Here is a 26833-nt window from a genome sequence, read left to right on the forward strand (position 1 = left end):
TTCAAATTATGCACTTAAATAAATTAAACAATGAAGAATCTGCATGAATGTATACATGTTTCCCGCATTATTTAAAAAACAATGAAAAGTAGAGCCATCAAATTTTGAATAGCATAGTCCTCCACCAGTTTATGGGCACCCGAGAACCCGAGCCTTGAATTTCGAAAATTTTTATTATCTATTTTATATTTTTTAAACTTACGGATTTTTGATTAAGAAAATCAGGGATTTCAAAGTTAACAGTGGCAACACAGCGTGCGGAGTAATATATTTTTATCTCCAGCGCACGAAACTGTCTACCGGAAATATTTGTAGCTCTAATGTTCTTATGTTATTAAAATTATATTCTTATGTTATTAAAATCTTATGTTGTTTTTAAATATTTGTAGCCCAAATTTTCTCGAAATATGTATGTATATGTAAATGAAAAAAAAAAAAATGCCCCTTTGAGGGCAATATAAAATTTGAAAGATTCCACATAAAAAAAAAAACAATTTTTTTCTTCCTATATTTAAATTGATATGGGAAAGTTGTTTTTGTTGTAAAACAGGTATGTATGATTTAAAAAAAAATTGCCTGTTTCTAGGAAATGAAGCAAAGTTTGCTTTAGACATTAACGTTTGCTCACTTCCCTGTCACATACGGACATCAGAAGGCTAGATGTCGTTGTTTTATTTTGAATGACGTCATGATATAAAAATGTGTATTCTTTGACTTACAGTTTATTGCATTAGCAGTAATGAAATATAAAATTCATGGAAGAATACAATGATCAACTGTATCGAGCTGAAGTTAATCCTAATTTCCGGAAGCAATTTCCCTCAATAAATAACAAAGTAAATAACTATACTCTTCCCCCCCACACACACAATTTTTCTCCTCCGCTTTTACCTGTGGTGAGAGGATAAAGGCAACCTTAGGTAACACCACTTGCCAGCTGAAGGCTTTTCAATTTTCATCCTGTAATGTTTGTGTCATACTGTGATACTGTAATGTTTCTTTAAAAACACGATGCGAACAATAATCAGACAAGTAACGGAAGCTGTGTTTACAAATATTGAATGCAATACTCCGTTAAGGCAGAAACGTTTTTTCTAAAGTGATTGTAACCGTGACCTTCTTTTATCAGATATCATTAAGCTTTTACATTTCGCATGCTTTTTACTACTAAGCGAGAAAAGAAGCTGTTCATGCGAAACAAATCCTTTGTTGGTTGCAAATAATTGGTTATAATGATCACTTTTTAGAACAGTAAAAGTTTAGAACAAGCAGCATTTAACCTCGATTCTCGCAGGTTCCACCCGAATAAAATCAATTTAGAATTATAAACTTCTGAAAATTTATTGTTTCGATTTCGCTTAGATCATATCATACCCGAGCTTGAAAATGAAACTGTTGTCTATACATACGGCATAAAGTCTTTCCTTTATTTTCCAAATTATAAGAATGCATCGTTAATCATATACATATATATATTAAAAAAAGAGGTACTCTATACTTTTCAATTAAATTTTGCTGATAAACAAGTTATTAAGATTGATATTGTTGCGAGGTATCGGTTCGTTTATACCTTACTGAAAGATCACAGGAAAACATTACTAATTTTTAACAACAACAGCAACAAATCAGTTATAAACAGTACAGTATTTAGCATCAAACCAACTTAAGCAAAATGCAGATATACAAGGTGGTCATAAAAAACTTTCCCGTTATATGGAAAAACCTAGGAGGCCTATCCGCTCAATCAATCGCAATATTATTTTCCCCAATCGGAACCGTCCACAGACGTTGGCCAGGAACGGTGGTCACTTCACTATGGAGGCACCTAATAGGTGGGCCACATTTGCCTCCTATGAGGGGACGGGCAAATACAACCATGTCTTCTCCGGTAATCGATCCCAGGGCCTTTGGTATCGCACATGGCTCCCCTAACCACTACACCGTCTGGGCGGCATCAGTTGAAATAAAATTTCAGATATTGTTATTTGAAGATACGCGCTTAAGATTGTGATAATTTAAAAGAACAAAGTTCTCACGATCACTGCTACAGGAAAACATATTTGGAAATTTTCTAATGGCAACAACCCCTTTTTTCATGCGCAAATTAATCAGCGCATTGAAAAACCATAAATGGCGCTGGAACGATTACACGTATGACCGCGGAGTATAAAGATACACCGGGCGCGTGACGAAATCAGCCGAAGTAAAACATTTATAAAGAAGAGCATTGTAAAGAACTAACGACAACACAAGAGAATGCAGAAGGCGAATAAATCGTATGCATTTTTCAAGTGTGGAGTGGAAGGAATATTTATTTATTTATTTATTTATTTATTTAGGACACAGTCCCGCCCGCCTGACGAGGGAAGCTCGTCTTATGACACAAAAGAGCTGTGGAGTGGGAGGAATGTATTGAGATGATTTATCATCAGTTAACACACACACACACACACACAGACACAAAAAAAAAAAAAAAAAAAAAAAAAAAAAAAAACATGACATGCTAAATCCTCTCCAAAAAATTAAGAATGTGACATTGAGAGGCAACGCGAGGTAACTTGATGATTCCAAGTCAACTGATATTGTAACATTCATGGTATTTTTATAACATATGCTTTTACTGGGTGTCTATAAAACTGATATTTTCAAAGTTTTAACGTCAAACGTTAAACTTCTTCAGCTTAAGATTCAGAAACTTCAAATAACGAAAAATGCACTAAGATTCGAGTTTTAAAATTTGATATTTTTTAAAGATTCTCAAGGTTTGATGCTTTTAATCAAAATCAATGTTTCATGACATCTGATATTGGTTTAACACATATTTCAATTTTCAGGTTAGCCTAACTATTACGAATTATAATTATTTTTCTAATTTAAATTAATTTCGTTGATCAAAATCAGTTGTTTTATTTCAGTTGCATATCAACCCACTGTAAAAATAAAATTAAAAAAAAAAAAAAAAAAAAAGTGAGTTTACAAGCAAAAATCGAGTTTTGATTCTCCAGTTCTCGACGCGTTAAAGGAAAAAACGAAAAGTTGCACAAATGTGCAATTACGTTAATTGCAAAACATTTTATATGCAACAGAATGGCCGTATCAAGTGCTTCTGAAAATAATTGTTAAAGTGAAGTTTATGCGAGTATTGATTCTTTGGAAAAACAAAACTGTGGGCCTAAATGCAAAGGTTATGGCAATAAACTTAGACATAGTCCTCTTAGTCGAAGAGGTACCGTAGAAACAGTAAACATAGCCTTTCATAATACAGGGTGTCCAAATTAAATGTACTTATTTTGAACAGTCGATTAAAAACAAAGTTTTAGTGCCACGAGGGCGATATTGGCCACGTGTGGAAGCTGAATTCATAGAGCTTGCACACAATATTTTTTTCTCGCGTCTGACGCACCTGCTCTTTTGCTAAGCCGACAAACGAAAAAATGGCGTTACTGCAAAAGAAGGCACAAATTGTTCTCCACACAAATCCGTAGTAAAAGTGGCAAAGAATGTTTCAAACAATTTATAAAAGGAATCCACCCCAGGCTAAGGGCATAAAAAAATGGCACAAAACGTTTCACGAAACGGGAAGTATACGGAAAAGATCCGGAAGTGATCGGCGTTCACATTCTAATTCACATGTGGAAGATGTTCGACAAGCCTCCGTTCAGAGCTCTTGTCAGTCGATCAGGCACGCAAGCTTCTGAATTATCTAGGCCACGATCAACTATTCAAGATGCGCTGCATCGAAAACTGAGGATGCATGCATACATTTGATTCAGACACCCACCCTTATATCTTTCGAAGTACTGGATAACACCTTTCTCTCACTTCAACAAGTTATGCTAGAAGCAATGAAGAACGGTGGCTCCGGTGATTTTAAGCTCAGCATATAGGAAAAGAAAAGCTTCACAGGCAAGGAATCGTATTTTCAAGTTCAAAATGTAGTAACGAAATTATTGAAAAATCCAATTTTTCCCGCCTTCTTAGCATGCATTCGTGGTGTAGTGGTCTGCACGCTGAGCGCGTATTTCAGAGGTCCGTAGTTTGATTCCCGGCGAAGACGTCGTTAATTTTTCATTTTTTCTGCTTCCAAAAAATACCTAATGTCTCTACAATCTAAGACTGATTTTTGTCTAATTTTAAAGGAATAATTATTTATTTTTAAAGTTGAACGGTAGTTATCGAGAGATTTCTGCATTTCAGTGCTAGAAATTGTGGGTCCATCCTATCGAACTCGGCTAAACGGCATCGCCAACTCTTCTTGGACGATAGGACTCTGCGTCTTACCTCTCATCGCTTATGTTACTAGACACTGGGTCACTTTGGGTTTAGCAACTTCGTCCGTCACCGTGTTGTTCTTTTGCTACTGGAAGTAAGTTCCTTTTTTTTTCACTTTGCAGATATATTAGTAACTATGATAATGGAAAGTTGACTGTGAACTTTTTTTTTTTAGTTCGCTTAAATAATTAACGCTTAATAATCACTCACTTAAAATCAAAATCAGAGATTCCCTTGCATGTTTTAACTATTTCATTGGTTCCATAGTTTTTCAATGTTCACGAAGCAAAGTTATTTCTCAAAGCAAATTGTTAAAAAAATTTTGTTATGAAAGATTTTGTTTAATTAATAGCAAGTAGTATCACCTAATAATATTAGTGATGGAATTGAAATCATCGTTTCATTAATCGCATAAATAATTAACCGCTTTTCTGAAAGCTATTTTATTGTACTGATTATTGAACTTATAATTCCTTGCCTTAGAACAGTTCAGTGAATAGTGTTATCCATTTTGAGAATCACTATTCTAAAATCTTTATCATAGGCAAACCATATTAAATGCTAAAAACTGTAGCTATCTGGTGTATTTTTAATTATAATTAGCTAATTTAATAAAAATATCAATGAATATTTAATTAAAAATTAGGACGGTAGAAAAAAGAAAAGGATTTTTGCAAGAAATAAAATTATAAAGAAACAGAGTAAAATTATTTGTGATAATGTTATTATTCTTGTCAACAGGTATTACCAATGATTCATTCTAATATCTAAGAAATCGCTTGCGAATTTTTTTTAGAGATTGTTACTACTTCATTGACATTTGATAGTACGTTGGACTCCATACTTCATTTCCTTTTATCGTTTGCAAATAAATTCATTTTTAATGAATAAAGTGTTTTTGATTTGCTATTTTCTAATTAGAAGTATGCAATTTAAGAAAGAACATACATTAAAGTTATAGTGGGTAAACCTAGTATGCTCATCCGCTGCAATTTTTATGTAATAAAAACTATTTGGCACTTAATAAAATCAATTAGGAATATTAATCACGAAGAAAATTAACGCATCAAATAGAACCAAACTAACTACTTTTCTCCCTTTCTCGAATTTACTTCCCTTCTGCGATTACTGAATTTTAAATTAGTTAATTATAAAATCAAGTTAACATGAATTAATTATTTACCCGCTCTAAGGTAGTCATTCAAAAGTAAAATTGTGCAGAATATATTTTTTACTGATTTCAAGTTTATTGCCGCATCTACCTGCTGATTACAGGTGTATCTTCTATGATTCCTTCCAAGCGTTTTTATTACGTGAAGTTATTACGTATCAGATTCATTGAAAAGTTATTTTCATGCTTATGACAGATGGTGTGCAGATGATTGCAACCGCTAAAGATAAGGGATCATCCTTTTTCTTGCGACAAAACATGGCTAATTTAAGCAACTGTTTTTTACATCTGTGACGTTGATTAGGTATAGGCATAGGTAAGAAAGGTAATGTTTTCTGTCTAAAAGTTTGATAGTGAGTTTTCATTTTCGGGTATCATATTTCAGAGGAAATATCTATTTTGACCTTTCCTGAATGTATTTGGATTCAAAAGGGAATTTTTCGTGATATCCGTACGTTCGTACATATATATCTCGCATAACTCAAAAACGATTAGCAGCAGAACGTTTGGTATATGAGCCTGGCAAAGGAAATTGAAACTGACATAAAAAATTGCAAATTTTAAAATTAAATATCCTATTCAACTTTTTACGTACGGAAGTCAAACTTCTTATAATTTTATTTTTTCATAACGAGTACACAATGTTCTTAAATAAGAGTATAGAAGCGAGAAACCGCATTAAAAGTTAGATTACATTATTTGTCAAAAATTAATTATTTTTTAATTGATATAATATTTTCGTTATTATATGTTCGGAAGTATATGACTGCCACCAATGACTGCGAAAATAAAGCTGTGTAAGGTATGTATTTATATCTATATATATATTGAAATTTTGTATATGAAGCTGGTATAACTTCTAGCTATGCACCTCCTTTTTTCATTTCAATCCGCAAAACCAAATATATATGTATGTACGCTTGAAGATAAAAATATATCCTCCAAAAAAGCAGGTGAACAACTAGATGTTATAGAGGTCCCATATACAAAATTTTAACGTTCTACGGCTAATCGCTTTTGAATTTTGCGAGATAAATTCACGCGTAACAAAACGTGACGCTTTTCAATCCCTTCTAGATCAATTTTACAAACCATTTTCGAAAGTAAAGTCCTTTAACCTTTCCGCACCCATTTGGGCGATTCTTTTGCTTGAGAGCTGTATGTTCCGCAAAAGTCCAAATTGGTGCGGCAACGATAAAAATGGGTATTTCCATTGTTTTTTCGATTACGTTACTTCCTTTACTTCGTATAAGAGGTAACAATGAATAGTGTTTATAATTAACAATGAGCCATTGAATTTATAAAAATTAGATTTTGTTTATAAACGATCAACCGGAAGTGTTGATTTACTTGAAATTCGTTATCATTTCTCCAGTTCCATGTCTTAACATAGAACCAGCAGAAAGTAATTTTTTTTTTTTTTTTTTTTTTCCAAAGGGCGTGTTAGCCCAGAAGGGCTATTAATTTCGTGTTGGCATTTTGCGTGGATTCACTTTCTACATTGATTCACTTTTCAAACTGTTACCACCAAATGTTACAGCCCTCTATTACATTTAAAGAAATTAAATAATGAAGAATCTGCATAAATGTATGTATATTTCTCGTATTGTGATAAAACAACGGTATCTAGAGCCATCGAATTTTGAATAACGTACATCTCCCCCCGAATATGGGCATCTGGAATTAGTTTTATTAACTGGTTCATATTTTGTAGACTCATTAGGTTAATTGGAAGCAGAAAAGATGAAAAATATGCAACCGCCTTCGCCGGGAATCGAACCACGGACCTCTGGAATACCGGCACAGCGTGCTACCGTTACACCACGAAGGCACACTAGGGAAGTGGGAGAAATACCTTATACTTTAAACTAATTTTTGATTAACAAACTCAACGATTTCAAAGCGAGCAATGGCAACACTGTACGAAAATTTTATCTCCAGTGCGCTTTTTATTTCCAGCATTTTTATCTCCAGTGCGCTAGACTGTCGGAAATTCTAAAGATATGCTCATTTAAAAATTATTTTGCGATGTTGCTGTTGATTTGAATTTTATGGTTTAACTGAATATGAAACATGATATTTAATAAGTAAAGGTAACACTCAAAACGTTAAAAAACGCCCCTTTGGGCGTAATGTAATGTTTTTGGATGGGGGTTGACTACACTATTTAATAGTTTAAGCTAATGAAATTAAAAGATAAATACAATGAAAATCTTTTCAATTATCTAAAATACAATATTCTTATGAATACTTTCATAAGCCGAAATGACTTCAAGAGAAGTTTCCATTAATTTATACTGAACAAATTTTTAATATTTTCAGGTTCACGTTCCAGAAAAAAGATTCATCATAAGTTTGAATTACATTATTTAATTTAGGCAAATATTTCGATGGTCATTAGCATAAGCTCCATCTCGTATTCGATTACAGGGGCCCAGGTCACTGGAAGAACTGGAGAAGACAAATCAATTATTTCCCATCATCAACGTCTAAAATTCGTCATATATTAAATAATAAATGAACTTGAAATGATACTAACATAACTGGCAAATACATGAATGCTGTCACAAATATAAAGTTTATTTAAATCAGAAATGATGTGAGTATAAGAAATGAAAATGTACCTTCATATATCGAAAGCAAATTAGATAGTTCAAAGTTATAATCGATATATATAACTTTGAACTACCTAATTTGCTTTCGATATATGGATATAATGGTCGCCTGAATATATAGCAAGTAGATACATCGAAAGTGAGAGCTACAGATTATGACAGATAATTGTTTTTCCCCGGGCATGTTGTCGTGAGGAAGCTACGAGGATGTCTGGAAAGCAAGCAAAAGATCCATGATTCGAATCCTGATAAGAGCATCGTTGTTTTCTTACCTTTTTTAGTTCTTAAAAAATGCTAGTAAGTATTGCAGTGGAGTGCGATTAAAATATTGTGAACGCTTATCCTCATCACATGGATTTGGTTGATTGGTTGTCGTTCCCCTTTCTTCAATCTCGGGGAAGAATGTAAGGAATTATCGCCCATACCCATGCGTGTTCTCATGATGTATTTGGTAGCACCTCTGGCTAACTTTGAAAGATCCGTGGTTTGAATCTTAGTTAGATTTTTCATGTTTCCTGTTTCAGAAAAAATCTGAAACTTTGCAACATTCTTGTTGATAAAACATCTTTGGGCTATTACACCTTAGGCAAATTACTTCTGTTCATGTTGTGAATGGGAAAATGTATGAAAACTTCTAGCAGCTATAAAATCTCTTGGCCACCATACCTGAATAGGGGATGAATGTAAGTGTTCTCTTCTCTTATCGCCTGTATTATTGGTGGGCTGAGAGGTACAGGAGTAGGAGCTATATGAAAGAGAAGAATTTTTTTTTTTTTTTTTTTTTTTTTTTTTTTTTAACGTCTCATTTTCGTCTAAATCATCAGAGCAAACTTATTACTAACTATTACAACTTTTTTTTAATCGTCGCCTGTTTCATTATCGTACCCTCATACGGAAGGCTTTAAATATGACGTTATGTTTCATTGCTTGGACTTGTCATTGACGCACGCATAATAAATTTATGGAATAATTCAATAAATTAAACAATAATTCTAGAATGGATTTGACATATTTTAATTCACAACAATAAAGCAAAACGTTTAGAATCAAGCAGCACACATTTTATTTTTATCTATATTTGTTGCCGTTCTAGAGAAATTAACTTAGCAACAGCGAAGATAATATTATATGTAGAGAGAGCTGCTGTAAACTCACGCATTTTATGGCATGCAAATCTTCTGAGGTACTCAAAATATTCTTAGAACCTGCCTGAAACCACGTGTACTTTCAAGATCAAGCTCATAACTTTTGGCAATCATTCAGTAAAGCAAATGCTAGATGGTATTTTGACCTTTTCTACATAAATGGGAATCTGTGGATTTCTTTCGCTTGGCGAAAATTGTCATTCTTAAAAGCAGTGTAATCAATAAAGCACATTTCTACAATACTTGATGTATCTCATGATACGTAAATCCTGTATGAATCCAAATTTATCTTTGGAGTAGAATAATTAGTTTCCATTAATAACAGGTAATTGTTATTTATGCAATTAACTTTCTTTCAGATACTGACACAAAACTGTTGTAATCACTTGTTATAGCGTCTACGAGATATATAATACGAGATATAAACTGCTTTAAAAATATTTTGAGTAACTAATATCTTTCCCTTGTCTTTTTGCTTTAGTTTCAGCAAATTATTGTTGAAGCAAAGGATTTTAAAAAGCAGTTTCGACTAAAATAGCAAATTCTATTATCATACTTGTTTTGGAAATTATATTTCTCAGAAAAAATTCAAATTGTTAATATATTTATTTACTTCATTTAGATATTTTATATCCAATTTCTGGAAATCAGAAAAGTTTTATAGTTCTTAGAATACAAAAATACTTCAAGTATTAAATATATGTAAGAATTATGATTTATGACAGTTTTATTAGGAAAAAGGCAAACCATTATTAGTTAAAGTGTTGCACTGCGCAAAGCTGTGATTTTCCAAATCAGTTCATATTTTTGCTGAAATGATTTCCTTGATACTTACAAAGTGTAGGCATAACAGATGGTAAAAATGCTGGTTTCCTTTTTAAATGCGTGATAACATTTATAATTTGAAGTTGTTCCCCATTTCTGCAGCAATCTTCTTCACAAAAATTCAATGCACGTTATTTATTACGTCATATCAGTTGTTTCACACGCTTTCGTCTGCCAGAAATGAGCAAATAACCGAGCCAAAAAATAAAAACTGATGGGACAAAATACTTGCAATCTTCTTGTTTACTTTTTCCTTGTGCTATAATTCTAACGATAGATTTTGTGACTTTTTTTCTTCGAAGTTGATTACGTAACGCGAAAAATTTATAAATATATAACAAAGCTGAAATAGTTCAGTATTTTCAGCGGTTTCTTGGTAAATTTTGCTTCTTGATAAACAACTGTGAAGACATTGCTTTTAATTCCTTTCCACGCGCTTGGTTTTTAACATCATTTGTATTTAATGGGGGGGGGGTAATTTCTGTCATACCCAGAAATGCTGGATTTGGCAAATAGTCTATTCTTCTTGGCTGAATGGACACAATGCTGGGAAATAATGAATGAATCATCTATCGTTTCATTGTGGTAGAGTTGTCCTTGCTCAAATCGCAATGCAAATAGCTCTCTTATGTTGTACTTTAATGGAATAATTCAATATAGTCCTATACTTACTTGATATACGATACTTTAAAGCAAAAGAAACGGTGTTTCGAATTTCGAATTGGTAACTATCTTTCAGAATAACATAAAAAGAAAGGGTATTCCTTTTGGAATCAGGTTTAGAGTGATTTATGAACGCAGAAGAAAGGAAATACAAGGGTTTCCGAATGAACGCCAAAAACGGGAACGGAAATCGATTGAAATAGAGCTGTTCTTAAAGAAAGTGCGATTTTTTTTTTATCAGAGCAGAAAACGCAAAAAATAAACTGTGCTCTCTCTCACTGGGATTCGAAATATGGATTCGACTGCTAGCTAGTTATGTTTACCAGTTACCACTTGCTGAATGCTTTTTTTGGGGAGATATGTGTTCCTTTGAAATCGGTTTTTACTTGCAGAAAATTGTAGTCTGATCAATACAAATGAAGATGCGCTTGATCATCATAACATATAATCGTCCTTTATATATGATATTTAGAGCAAAAAGGACGTCTTGGAAAGTCCTAATATATGTGATGATTATAGAATATGAATCTTAAATATTTCCTTGGTTATGAAAATTTATTGCTCGAAACTGTTATTATTGGAGAAATATGGTTATCTGAAAACGGCAAATGGCGCAATAAGGTTTTCTTTCTAAGAGCAGCACTACTTTAATTAATTCCAGCGGGTGTCCCCTTTGTAGCTTATGGAATGTCTAACAGATGTTCCAGTTCTCGCCATGTGTTCTTCAACATTTGCTCTGTACCGCTTGACACACCAACTGTTTTTTCTGGACTTCGAAGTGTCAATATCAGGAACTGCTGTAGCAAAGACTCAGTTCTTGATATTCCCGAATGCTGTGAACCATCCCTCATAGTAAGCCTGCCATATCTTGCTAATTGTTGCTAAGATCATCAATGCTAATTGTTTCTTTTTCTGGACTTCGAAGTGTCAATATCAGGAACTGCTGTAGCAAAGACTCAGTTCTTGATATTCCCGAATGCTGTGAACCATCCCTCATAGTAAGCCTGCCATATCTTGCTAATTGTTGCTAAGATCATCAATGCTAATTGTTTCTTTAAAACTTTTCATACCAATTCTTAATGCTCTTAACATTTGAAGGATTGCATCCATACTAACTTCTAACCCACCGTTAATGGTGGATTTAGTTTCCTAGTACCATAAAACACAGCTTTAACATTTGTTGCGTCATCAGCAGTGATGTCATGAGATTGTTTCTTATATATGTTTGCAAAGAAGCACAGAAGAGTCTTCAGTGAAGGAGGAGAGTGAACGAGAGGGCGTCAAGAATCGCACCAGTTTTGGAAAGTTGGAGCGACCTACACATCTCGTCGGGAGAAGTGACTGTAACGAGGGACGTACAGGTGAAGAAGAGATCCCGTGTAATCTTGAGTATACCTGCAATAATTAAAGGATTATGTTTCATCTCCATGTGATACATGAATTTCATTTTTCAAACCATCGCATACACCGAAACTTCCAATTTTCATCGACACCATTTCTTTAATAAATATTTCTTGGTCCTAATAATAAGACTATATAACGATAAAAATGTGACGTTTTTAATGTTTTCAGTTATTTCAAGTAACATTTTTATAATCAGGGAAAGACTCTATGCTTACTTATATTTTATAGTTTTTGAAATATTATATTATATAATTATTTCCTAAATGATTAGTGCTACAGGAAAAGAATTAGCCTTCGTGATATGAGAAAATCTCGTTTCGAAGATAAAAAAATCCGGGGTGGATGTGTAAGGCAACCAAATACCTAGTTGTTGCCACTGTATCTGTAAACTTACTTTTCTTTAACTTTGTGCCATACAGTTTGAATTCGAATAAATGGGGAATTGAGTGAAATTTAATAGCTGTAAATCTGTTCTCATAATTTCTAGCATAGAAAACTTGTTGGGCAGCTCATCAGGAAAAGCAGACCGCGGCTCCCAGCTACAAAGGCTGAGTTATATTAATGTTATATTAATGCCATCTTTTATGTTTGACGTCAGCGGTAAATAAGTATTATGGCATAAGGCATGTGTCACCAGTAGATTTGGTGGATATATAAAGTATCTTTTGAGTGGGTATATAAAGTGCTGGCATACAGGAAACATTTCAGTCGTTGTCATGAATGAACGTAGTGTTGAATCCGGCATAGAGGATAGAATGGTTATTGACTTTCCAGACTAGGACGACCGCATTTCAAAAACTGCGTAGTCTGTGAATGTTCGCTAACTGTTGTGCCAAAACTGCATCATGAATGGCAAAGCAGCGCTACACAAAACAAGCGGCATGGAAACCGCGGAACACTACAAGCAGCTATAAATGAAAGAAGTGAACTAACGCTGCGGCGGTGCGTTTGGACCGATCGATGAACTACAGATAGAGCAATTTACTGCTCAAATGAACTGGAGGGCTAGCACAATTGCGTCTAAACGACAGTTCAACAAACTTTGCTGCGTATGAGCTTTCGCAGTAGACGAATGATGATAGTACCTCTGCTAACGATTGTTCATGGATGGAAGAGGTTGAAATTTATGTGGCAATTCCAACAGAGGAACTTTAATGATTGTCAATAAATCATGATTAATCAAAAGACGATGAATGAATCATAATACAGAGATGAATTACTTTTCTTGCTTTATTGGACGAAGGAATATTGCCGCATACGGCGAGAAACATGGAGAATGAATATGTCTCAGCCATTTGTGAAAGAATAAGAGATTGGTAGAGTAGAGGCAAAATAATGGACCGGGAAATGTTTTTGTAGCATTTTTTAGAGTCCATTCATCATCATCGATGACCTCGTGTATCGCATTAAGTATTCATCGATCACCTCATGATAACGATGGCATCTTCCACAAGACTTTAATGTATTTTCCCATGCTCCCCAGAATTCAATCTTCCTGAAAAATCCTACGGGATCATCTTGATTGGGTTGTTTATTTGAGAGATCCTTCGTCACTCACCTTTCAGCAGCTATCAACTGCACTGTGTATATATGGTTCATATACCTGTGAATACATTCTTTTGTTTTATTGAGTCTCTTCCAGCCTCTCTAGCTGCTTTCCATGGTGGTCATTCTGAATATTAATAAGTGGCTCGACTGTGTACTCGCATCTTATGTTCATTTTTAGTTTCTAATATGTGAATAAAAAAAATCTTTTAATTTCGTGTAAAACTCATGTTTGTGGAACGATAATATTTGACTACTTGGTATGCATTCAAAAACGTGAATTCTGTATGTCAAAAACTTATGCAAGGTTGTTTTATATATTCATTTAAATATACAACATTTTATCCTTCTCAGATTCTTACCCGAATCTCCTCGATGGCTTCTCTCCCAAGAGAGATATGGGGAGGCGTCGATTATCTTAACGAGAATAGCAGAAACAAATGGGAAACCTCAAGATCCTGTGGAGCTGAGGATGAAAGTGCAGGTAATAAACAAATCGATTATTCTTTTAATTTTTGTATTAAAACATTTAAATTTTTAAGTAGTTCAGTTTTAACTTGGACTAATGACATTCAAACTGTGTTATGCGGAACTTTAAGGTTCCTTGCCCTGCCAAAAATGTTACACATATCAAAAAAAAAAAAAAAAAAAAAAAAAAAAAAAAAATGCAAAGGAATTTTTTAGCACCATATGAGCTGCTAAATTGAATGTTAAAGTAATTAATTAAATAATCATTTTTATTTCTTTTGTTATGCTTATTTATAATAATGGGAAATAGATCTGTTTTTGGGGGTAACATTATAATGAAATAAAATTTCCTATTTATTTTTCACATAAATTATTAGAAATACTGATATATTTTAATACCTTCTTAAGATTTATTCTTCTGAGAATGGTAGAGGTTCCATTCACCTCCTCTTCCAAGAAAAGTGTATAATTTCATGAGTTCTCTGAGCCGGCAAAACATAGGTCTTTGAGCTAGTTTGTACGGATGTCATCAGTACCTCTTGTATCAATAAAAATATTTGTCTTAGATTTCTTAGGTAAACTCCTTAGATATCTTTTGGTCGTAGATATGTACGCCTATTACAAAAGGGTTTTATATATAGAAAACTGGCATTTCTAAGTTTTTAAAAAAATTGTGAAAATTACGAGACCTAACTTTTTATACGAGCTTCCATACCTATAGTTATATTTAATAAAATTTTATGCTAATACTAAGAAATAAAACTTAAATTATTGGATTGCAAGAAATTGACAAACATTTAATTTAAAATTTTTATATCATACTTATACATATAGGTTAAGTACGAATTGAAGAATGAAATATCATGTGAATGTTATTAATATATTTTTTAGCATTTAAATATTCATAAACTACTTGTGCTTGTGTTGTTGTGATGTATCTTACTTGCCTGACACTATCATCGGAATTAGTCCACAAAATTTATTGTGAATTCGAACATAGGATAGCATTTAGCCATAAAAAATTTTTAAAAAATTATTTAAATCTATAGGTAACTAAAAATGAAATACCTGGGGCGGACCACACAGAAATGAGAAAATCATGTGTGCGGTCTCCGCAAGTAACTGTTTCCAAGCTTTTATGATGTGCCAGACGACATAGTCTGACATCGCAGACGCAATAATTCCTTCCAGTTGAGAGTGCATGAGATATAACTTCACGATTAGTGTCAAGAGATTTTAGCGTTGTGCACTGTGTCTATCGTCAAAGCCTCTCGATTTCAGACGTGCTGACGAAACAATGATCTTCTTTTTCCTCTGATATCATTCCAGATATAGCGAATCAGAGGATATAAAATACAACTGAAAAATTAAGAAGGCGTGGCTAATTCAGTATGAAGATTTTTTCCATCGGAACAACACGTCAGAATGCTCTTGAACTCTCGACTAGAGAGACTCTCGTTGGCAGGTTCCTCACATCACGAGGACTATAATTCGCTTTAAAAAATATGAGGGCTGTAATTCTCTTTAATAAGTATTCTATGCTATCCATTAATTATATATGTAAAAAGCTTCTCGTAATTGTAATAAATATATTTTTTGAGTTCAGAAATGCACTAAGTATTACTCAACCTCACAAATGTACTAATCATTATACGGAGTCAGATGCGCTACTTGCCGCCAGTCTCACACGTACCAGTTTAGAAAAAAAAGGTGTCTGATATCAACAGATTAAATGAACAACATTTCTGGATAGACTGTTATGAAACGTTTTGATCTACACAAATTTTTCGAAAAAGGGAAGGTCTTATTCACAGAATCTTACAGAATTTATATCCAAAAAAAATAGTGGGCAGGCTTCAGCGTTAGTCCACAGACAACTCACAGCATTATTTACTGAACATTGAATGTTATTAATATATTTTTAGCATATAAACATTCATAAACTGTTTATGTTGCTGTGAGTTACTTACTTTGATACTATCATCAAAATAAGTTGAAGAATTTCATCGTTGAATAGAACATAACACTACGTCTGTCGTTGGCATGGGCCTTAGACACCTTATAGGTGAAAGTATGAATTCGTCCCTCAGTTTTAAAGGAGAATTCGCCAAGAGACGGATCTGGGGATTATCCTATCATTAAACCACTTGAGAAAACTTTCGGCTAGCAGTATATTTTAAGTACCCTCCGTGTCGGAAAGATGTTAACACTTACAAACATCCAATTCTTCTCCAAAAAGTACTTATTTGAAGTTCTGACTACAATAAAGTTGCAAATGATACACGATTATCGTAATATTATGTGCTTGCTTTCATAAAAAAATTATCTTTCTTTCTGCCTTTTGAGAAAGAGATACCCACTTATGGTTTATACCGCAAGAAGCTCTCAGGATTTCTTCAAGGCTTCCAGTCTTGGTAACTTTCGCAGAAATCATGGAATATTTGTTTTTTTAACTTTAACTAATATTAACTTTAACTAATATTTAGCAGAAATCATGGAATATTTGTTAAAAAATGCAAAGGAATTTTTTAGCACCATATGAGCTGCTAAATTGAATGTTAAAGTAATTAATTAAATAATGACATTATTACTGTAAGAAGTATTTGTGGAATAAGATATTTGTACTGAATTAGATAATAGATTAAAAGAGACCAATCAGTTTCATTGTATTATAAACGCATTAATGTTATTACATAAGTGGTTCCACTTTGTAATCCATGGAGGTGCAATTATACTCGAAATGTTTATTAAGCACTTCAAAAATTAATCACTATGCGAATTTACTTCCCTAACCAGCTGTCTCTTTATGATATTGGAAATACTAAATCTAGATATTAATATATTGATCCTTAGAAAATAAACTTTAATTTATACTGATATGTAGCTGGGGAAGAATTTTTCTTGTAAATTTAATTGGTACTATTCGGTTTTGAGGGCCGTAAAAAATCGCCAAACTATTGTTGATGCCAATGTTGCCAAAAATAATTCCGACAACCCTAATAATTGCGGCAAGAAAGGAAGTATAACAGTAAATAACTATTTGAGATTGATGTTTTAATTTAGATGAAAGGTTAATTTCATATAATACATTTTTATTATTATAATTTATATGAAAAAGGCTAAACATGACTGAATGGAAGCATAAGAGTAAATAACTATTTCAGATCATTTTTATAATTTATATAAAAATTGCTAAACATAACTGAATGGATTTCTGCATCGCTATTACGCTACCGACTTATCGCTAAAGCATAATTTCATCTCGTTGGTTGTTCAAACGTAATTTTCTATAATGAATGATGCCTTTTCTTTGAAAATATTCTCGGTAAAGTGCAGAATCGCTCACTTATTTGTTTGCCGCTTTTTACAAGGGTAAAAACAATTGGATTTTTGTCAATTTTCTTTTACTTTTTAAGTGAAAATATGTCAATGTGCTCATAGATAAAGTCAAGGGTGTGGGCAGTGCCATTTTTGTGCAATTCTAGGATTTTTTTAAAGTAAAAATAGGTCGATGTGCACATGGATACCGAGTATGTACAATTCTTAAAAACTCATCAAGCAGTGGGTGACTCTGCACTTTACCAAAAATTCTATTGCCGAGTTTTCATCATGGGCAATTCCCAAATTGTTAAGTCCATAGGATATCAAAAAAGGATTTAAAAATTAAACTAGTATTTCAATAGCGTCTTAAGAAATATAGAACTATACAAACTTAAGCAATCTGAAATCAGATCGCACGCTAGATTTGGCGCGCTGTTAAGTGGGCGCGGTTGCTAGATTTGGCGCTTTTGCACGTACATTTTCGCTGCAATTTTTTAACGGCCCTCGAAACCGAATAGTACCATTTAATTTTGTTGTAATTTTATCACATTTAATTATGCCTTTTATTATTTGTGTGTGTGTGTGTGTGTTTCAGAAATTAGGTGAAAGGATAAAGAAAGAAAAGAATCTAAATGCAGTGAGTAATACTTCGACCGATTTGGTCCGGTATTCGAACCTCAGAAAGAAATTCTTGATCATAACATTTTGTTGGTGAGTCGCATTTTAAGATTTTGTGAAATCCTTACTAATATTATAAATGTGAATGTGAGTTTGTGTGCTTGTTTGTTACGCTTTCACGCCATAACTACTTAACGGATTATCATGAAATTTTCAAGAAATATTTTTGATACATTAGAAAAGGTTATCGGCTATAAAACGTGCGACTTTAATTAGCCGAGATATTAATTAAAAACGACTTTTACCCTACATTTTTCACTTACTTTGTTGGTTTTTTCCCTATTAAAAAGATTTGGCTACGCCCCAATTTATTTTTTCCACAAATACTATGGAACGGCAGTTAGTTGAATTTCCAGACACAAATCCCCTGATTCCAAAAATTCGTCAGAATCCATCGATACCAATTTCATCTTCGTACGACTTTAATCAGCTGAGGTATTAATTAAAAACCCTGAAAACGCTAATTTGAGTGAGACTCAATAGCGACATTAGGGATTTTTTCTTGGGTCTTCCCGTGTGAGTCCAATAAATTGATAATAAAAATTAACTTTAGATCTAATTATCCAAATTTCTCGAAATTTAGAAACTTGTGTCGCATTCTGAATGATAGGAACAATGATGGTGGAACTGTTTTTTTGCTTAATTATTTCCAGCTTAATCACAGATTAAACAATACTTCGCTTGCTATTGTTAACTCTTTGGGGAGAGACGATTCGAAAGGGACTACGATTCGAAATTGACGAAGGGGGGAGGGTAGCTAGTATCCGGTCGACCATTGGGTTGGCGAAAAGGTCAAAGTTCACGGATTTACACATGGAAAATCATTTAAAAATTAATAACTTGACTTCTAATTAACTTACCGGCTTGAAACTATTATCAACATTTCGACTTTTGTGATATATTTAATATTTTGTTTCGTATTTTTTTAAAGATGTATTCATTCGTGTTATATATTTTTGTTACTGCTGCATGAAAAATTGCATTTACATTTTATATTTTTTACATTTTACTGTGTGCGATAACAACTATCGTTTTATCATTTTAAGGCACTCGAATGTTCTTTGTTTTTACAAATAACCCTTTGGTCAGGCGTAAATACAAAATATCCGCGGCTTATAGGTATTGAATGAGGGCAGTATTTACTGAAATTTTACGCTGAGTGTATTTTTAAAATTCATGTGGAGTTGAAACTTATTTTAAGGACATTAACGCGAGCGAAGCCGCGGGTAAAACTAGTAAGGATATAAAAACGAAAAATATTCAGAAGTTTTTAATTAAAATTACGTTTTCATTTAGCACTTATCTTGTAAATAGAGTGCTAAATGAAAATCTTATTTCGTATATTTAACATATACCATAAAATTTTCCCCTTTTCATGTCATTTGTTTCTTATTTCTTAATTCTGGTTAATCAAAGATTCTATCAACGTTCAGAATCACGAATCGATGGGAAATCCATGATTCTAATTAATGCGAAATAGCATTATTAAAATACTTTCTCGAATTAAATAATTTTCATTTCATTTTAATTTTAAAATGAAGTCTAGAAATTTCAAGGAGAATTTCTCAGCTTTCTTTTACATTGGTTACAGCCGTTTTGGAATTGCGTAGAGTTAATAAGCATTTTTTATGTTGTTTTTCGCATTGCTTTGAAAGAATTTTAGCCTCTTCCATTGACTGCATCTTCGTCCATATACAAAATATGACTAGAGTTTTGGCTCTGATTAAATTAAAGTTTTATTAAGGACACTTTTATTATACTTTAAAGTTTCAAAAATAATATTTTTTATATGTAAAGTACACAAATAATCATAAATTTTTACACACTGAGGAAAAGTTTATGAGTGAGGATGATAAAAAAATTTGTATTGTTTTTTTGCACTTATCTCCAAAGAATTCTAGGCCTTCATTCACCGTCTACATCTTTGTCCATGTATAAACGGTGACTAACTCTTTAGTCTGATTAAATTAAGTGGTGTGTGAAATTTCTTAAACACATAATTTCTCAGCTCAAATTTGTGCGACTCCTGTTCATAGAAGTCACACAACGAATGAATTAATGAACAACTAGAATGAATTAATAAGCAACTAACTATTAGAATCGCATTTTATATAAATACAAACTGGATGAAGCATGATACGTCAAAGTTTATCTTACAAAATTAAGGCTATTTATAGAAGAATGAAGGACCGTAGTTAAGCATTGGCAACAGTGAAAATACATGGTTATAAAGACTAGCATTTAAAAACATACTTGGGGATATTTCATGTTCCATCTCATTTCACCATAGCGTTCTATCTCTTGATAATAAGTTACTTATTTATAAATTCATTCTGCTTCCTATCCTATCAATATGCCTGTCCATTCTGCACTTATTCCTGCAAAACAAACAGAAAACAACTGCAAATTGCCCAGAAAAGTATACTGAAGCAAAAAAACAGATTCTCTTTGATATATTCGTAACAAAGAGGTAGATGAAGAACTAAAACTTATGCAGCCAATCGCTAATTATTATCAGCTAGTTAAATGGCTTCACAAAAGTCACGGGCGAATCAGCCATTCTGTAATATAAATCTGTTACTATGATTTTATCATTACATTATCAAAAGGCCAATGGTCGTCTTTAATGTACTTACAGAGCCATTTGATTTGTACTTCCGTTATTATTTCTTAATCACCATTTCGTTTGCTTCATGGTTCAAAGTGTTTGCAAATTCTTTCCCTACACTTTACATGCTTATTAAATTAACTGATATAAAAATTTCGAAATTTTTAGTTGGGTTCGATTTGGAGTAGAGTTTAGCCAGGCTTCCAGGAGTCTTACGCCGTTTCAAGGTCTCAATTCACTGCAATGAAATTCAATTCACGATAAAAAGCCTATCTCTCATTTTTTTAATCATCTCGACATTTAAAAATTAGACTGCAACACATTATTTATTGCAGTATGTAAAGCAATATGTTTTTTTTTTTTTTTTTATCTTTCTTATCAATTTTGAATTTCGTTCAAGTACTTTTCTTTTCGTCGATAATTCTGCTAACTTTTGACGTGATAGTCGTAATTTTCATTGGGTTTAAACATTCGAATTGCCTTTATACTTTCACTCCAGCTTTCGATTCAAATTCGAAGACTTTTTTTATTAATGAGGTAACAAGTACAATTATTAATAGCACCAAATAAAATAGAATAGTAGCGAAAAGGATTGAAATATTTCAAAATTGGTAATGGATGCAATTAAATGCATGATTAAATGCACGAACTTATGAAAATTCTGAAAACATTTACGAGAAATGTAACTTTTATAAAAAACAAATTAAGAAACAGTCTCCTGAAAATCTGAATAAGAAACACAATATTGATCATAGAATAATTATAAGCTGTAAGGATCTTAAGTTTTACTAACGTTTATTTTATTTTAAATCTTTACTATCACTTCTTATTTTCTACTTCCGGCCAGAATTATAAGCGTGAAGGATTTTATGCAAAGTTGTCTGGCGAACGCCAAGTATTTAAGTGTGGCCTTTTTGCCAAGCAGGAGAGAGGAAGCAGTGAGTTCGAAGCAGGCCGCTTACCTTAGAAGTTACGCAGTTGCTATTTGCCTTCCAGGCCAGAGGTTTTAATCCTCTTGATAAATTAAACGTATTGTAGTGTTCACAGTCTCTGTGCTACATACGCTTCCTGTTATTATAAGGCCAATCTTATTCTAAAGTTAAATTAGAGTTTAGTTTTATTTTTATACCTTTTATGTTAGACCCCGAGTGGAGGGTCATTGTATTCCGAAGTACGGAAGTCATTGTATATAAAGAAAAATAAAGGGTCTTGTATACCCTTCGTCTGTATCCTGTCTACTTACTACAATTAGTGAACATAGCTTTAGTAAGCTCTCTGTTCCTAGTCAGGTCATTGTATGTTTCCGAAGAAGGTTAGAAGAAACATTGAACCTGATAGTGGCGCCCGACGAAGAATAACCATGGCCGAATTTCAAGAAGAACCTGTGCTGCCTGCAGAAACGGCTCAGAATCCAGAAATGCCAGCTGCCGCTCTGGAAGGATTTGGGTACATCGTCCAGACCATGCGCGCTTCGATGAAACCAGAAGCAACGTTTAATGGAAACTCACAGGTAACCAGTTTTTTGGAAAAATTGGATGACCACTTCATGCTCTACCCCGTGCACGAGTTTCAAAAAGTTACCTTAGCTACCAGCGCTTTGAGGGGCCAAGCGCTTAACTAGTTCAAATGTATCGGCAGAAGTCTCTTGGGTCAAGCAGGAAGTCCCACCTATACTTACGAAAATTTCAAGACTGCCCTACTAAAAGCCTTCCCTGTTGTAAGGGATCGTGCGAAATTAGAAACAGAACTTTTCAGTATATATCAACAAAGAATGAAAAACCTCTCGAGCTTTATTTTAAGAAAAATTCACGTTTTCAAGCTCTTGTATGGAAACCGTCCGGATCCTGAAATAATTCAAGTGATTTTGCCGAGGTTACTACCCCAAGTGCAAGACTTTATTGAATTACGAAATCCGATTACACTGGAAAAGTTATTTGAGCTAGCAATGCAGTTTGAAAGTAGAAGAACGGCGGACGTCGAAAGAAGACGCGAAACCAATTTGGTACGCCAAGACTACAGCAAACTCAAGCACATGGCTACGGAGAAAAAGCGAATCAGTGGGCAAGGAAACCCGAGCATTCAAAAACAGCCGGCGAACGTCGACAGTTCAATAGCAACCCAGGAAAAAAGTCTCAAGACCAGTGGAAAAAGAAGGAAAGCACCGAAAGGAAAAATAATTTAAACTAAAACGGATTTCTGCTGACGAGAGGGTGCGGAAATCTGAAGGCTACGAAAACCCCTCTTCCTACAAGTTAAATACAGTAATGGTGAAAAATTTAACTCTTCCGAAGATTGAAGTCTTGGTAAATAATATCCCAGACACCGCACTCCTGGATACCGGCGCGCAGTGTTCCTGTGTGGCAGAAGTCTTTTTTAGAAAGTATTTTCGCAAATACTGCATATATAATGCGGATAATACAACAGTATTAGCGGCGCAAGGAGAACAATGTAAGTGCGTAGGTAAAGTACCTTTGTACATCCGTATCAAGGACGAACAAGTAAAGGTGATGTTTTTTATAGTAAAGAATTTGCAAGCAAATTTAATCCTAGGAATAGACTTTCTTTCAGACGCACAAGCTACACTGGATTTTAATGCAGCGTCCCTTAAGCTGACGATGAAACCAGTGCGTGTAGAAAAGGTTGAACCGCCAAGGTTAAATCTTGACCACCTGCCTAATGACGAGCAAGATAGAATCCGACAAGTGGTAAGTGAATTTGCTTCCTTATTTAGTGATATTCCAGGATTTACTCAGGTTACTAACCATAGTATTGACACCGGAGATGCATTGCCGGTTCGTCAAAAACCATACCGGTATGATAAGAATAAGGAAAAAATTATAGAATGGCATATTACCGATATGCTACGTAAAAAGATCATAACGCCTATCTCAAGTAGTTATGCTAGTCCGGTGGTTTTATGTAAGAAAAATAATGATTATCCTTTGGAGCATCCAAAAAGTTGGAGATTCGCTATTGATTACCGTAAATTAAATTCCATAACGAAATATCCGGTATATCCGTTACCGATCATAGAAGAAATTTTAAGGAACATAAAATCAACCAAATTTATGACGACTTTAGATTTAACGAATGGTTATTTTCAAATAGGGGTCAGGCCTGAGGACGTGCCTAAGACTGCTTTTATAACCAAGTCTGGCACTTATGCATTTTTGCGTATGCCGTTTGGCCTTTCAGGCGCCCCAGCAACATTTCAGCGATGCATGGACATTGTGTTAAGACCTGTTCTTGGAAAGTCCACATTTATCTATTTAGACGATATCATTATTACTAGTGATAATCTCGACCAACATATACAGGATTTAAGACAGGTGTTTTCTTTATTAAATGAGGCCGGTCTAAAAGTTAATGTCGAAAAGTGCAAATTTGCAGCCCCTGAATTAAAATATTTAGGTTACAAAATATCGCAAAAAGGGATCGAGACAGATGAATCAAAAATAATCGCTGTACAAAAGTATCCGACTCCAAACACGGCAAAGAAGCTCTCTTCTTTTCTAGGACTTTGTTCATATTATAGGTCCTTTATAAAAGATTTTGCGGCTATCGCTGAGCCATTGTTAAAATTAAAAAGGAAAAAGGCAAGATTCTCGTGGACGGCTGAAGCCAATAGTGCTTTCGAAAAATTAAAACAAGCATTAACGCAAGCCCCTGTGTTGAAATTTCCTGAAAAGGATGAAAATTTAGAAATTTCAGCGGATGCTTCGGATTATGCGGTAGGAGCGGTACTTTCGCAAAATCAGCAGCCCGTGGCATTTTTTAGCCGAACTTTAAATCAAACACAAAGAAACTATTCCGCGACCGAGAGAGAGGCACTTGCAGTTCTGTTAGCAGTGCAAAAGTTCCAAGTCTATTTTGGAAAGGCGCCGATAACAGTATATTCTGATCATGCGGCGGTAACTAGATTGTACTCAGGGAAAAATTTATCCCCAAGGTTAATAAGATGGGCACTCAAGCTGCAAGAATATAATCTGGTAATCAAGCATACCCCCGGAAAGGAAAATATCGTAGCAGATGCCCTATCACGAATTAAATTAGACGAACAGGGTAATACCGTAAAAGTTGCAATGCTGACAGCGTGTACAATAAATTCCCGAGAAACTGTAATAACCGAACTGGGTAAGGATCCTGAGTTTGGAAGTATTTATGAGTATTTGAAGGATCCTGAAAATTTTAGCCACCAAGATATTGTGGCGATAAGAAATAGGGCGGCCCATTACGAACTAATAGATGGTCTATTATTCTACACAAAAACTACGAATTCCAACAACGAATTTCGACCTGTTATCCCAGCTAGTCTTAGATTAAATATCCTGCAAGAGCTCCATGACAGCCCTTTAGCTTCTCATGCTGGTATTCGAAAAACTATCCAACGCGTACGCGAGGCAGTCTACTTTCCTGAACTGCAAAAGTTAACAAGGGCGTATGTCCAGTCCTGCCCAACATGTCAAGCCGTTAATTATATTAATTTCCGCCCGGCCGGGTTTCTAAATAGTATTAAATCCGAATTTCCAAATGAAATAATCGGCATCGATTTATTGGGCCCTTTCCCAAAAAGTCAGTTAAACAAAAGTCGCTATCTCCTTGTTATGGTTGATCATTTTAGTAAATGGACCGAAATTGTTCCCTTAAAACGAGCCTCCGCGAAATTAGTTACTGATTCTATTTTAAATAAATATATTTTAAAATACGGGGCGCCCCTAAAAGTTATATCGGATAATGGTCCTCAATTTGTAAGTAATATATTTGAAGACATGTGCCAAAAACTGGGCATACGTCATTTAAAAATGGTCCCGTATCGGCCGCAATCAAATATAGCGGAACGGGTAAACAGAAATATAGTGAAAATTATCCGTAGTTATGTTAAAAATTTTCATAAAAGCTGGGATAACTATGTCAATGAATTTGCTTTCGCCCTTAGGACCGCAAAACATGATACAACGGGCAAAACTCCCGCTGAGTTATTTCTAGGCAGAAAGATTATAACACCGTTAGATAAATTATTTTATGTGCAACAAAGAGCCCCAGAATTTAAAATGGGTGATATAGAAAAACTAATAAAAGAAGCAAAAAAGAATACGGAAGTAGCACAAAGAAAACAGAAGTTATACTATGATCTGAAACGACGGGGAGTAACTTATAAAGTAGGGGATGAAGTTTTAAAAATCAAGCATTCACTTTCTTCAGCACCAGAAGATAAAACTGCCAAATTTTTTCCACGCTTTGAAGGACCATATGTTATAGAAAAAATAACTCACGCTGTTGTAGTGTTAAAGGCAAGAAATGGTGAAACCTGTTCCGCAAACATTGATCAAATCAAGCCCTACTTCGATCGTAATAAAATGCAAATCTTTTCAGATCTTTTGCAGGATCCGGCACGGCAGACACCGCAGGTACAAGTTCCAGAGGTGGAAAAACGACAAGTACAAGGGCAAGCCAATGAGAGACAGAAGCAAGTGAAAAGAAAATTGCCCCGCGAAAAAATTGAAGGTAACAAGAAAAAGAAGCCGTTCCACCGTCCAGAAAACAGAGTTCACGAACACCCCCAGAATGAAGAAGGGTGAAGGACGACGTATGTGAAGAGGACCAGGAGAAATGACGGCAACTATAACCCGGCTTTAAAACGGAAGATCTACTCATCCGACAGAACTCTCCGCAGCAAAAGTCGCCGAACTGCGGAAGGGCCATCAGCGGCGGAGGAAAAAGTACAAGGAAAATTTGAACGGCCAACAACGAGGTCCAAGCAGGATCACGACAGAAGTTTCCCGGTTCCGCCAAGACCAGCTGCCTTCAAACGGCCAAGACCACAAGCAGAGGAGAAAAGGAAGGTGTTCAAGGGCGGCCGAACTGGTGAAAAACGGAAGCTTCCAGAGGAAAGCACTGAAGGGCGAGCCCGTACAAGAAGGAGGATCAACCAAGCTACTATCAGCTATACCTTTAAAGACTGGGCCCAGAAAAGGATGTCTGAATATTACAAAGATAAGTAAAATTTTATGTTACTTTACAAACTTAAGTTAATCTTTCATTCTTACTGCAAGTGGCAGATTTCAAGAAGTTTTACCTCATGCGAGGTCTACCTTTATCGCCAAAAGGGCGAGAAATG

General features: G+C 34.3%; 1 protein-coding gene across 3 annotated transcripts in view; it reads left to right on the forward strand.

Annotated features, from left to right (window-relative positions):
• Positions 1–26833, forward strand: part of LOC118179349 (organic cation transporter 1-like) — a 225317-nt gene that overhangs the window by 161432 nt on the left and 37052 nt on the right. For all 3 annotated transcript variants that reach the window (XR_015042199.1, XM_085820863.1, XM_085820858.1), the window contains exons 4-6: positions 4198–4366; positions 13995–14124; positions 18025–18140. Coding sequence is in view for 2 of the 3 variants with exons in the window: in XM_085820863.1 (XP_085676989.1) it covers positions 4198–4366; positions 13995–14124; positions 18025–18140 (415 nt within the window). In the remaining variant the exon portion in view is untranslated. The remainder of the gene's footprint in view (positions 1–4197; positions 4367–13994; positions 14125–18024; positions 18141–26833) is intronic.

The sequence above is a fragment of the Stegodyphus dumicola genome, chromosome 1 (genome assembly GCF_044657685.1).
Source record: "Stegodyphus dumicola isolate Sdum_Otavi_A_Nest chromosome 1, ASM4465768v1".
Classification (NCBI taxonomy): domain Eukaryota; kingdom Metazoa; phylum Arthropoda; class Arachnida; order Araneae; family Eresidae; genus Stegodyphus; species Stegodyphus dumicola.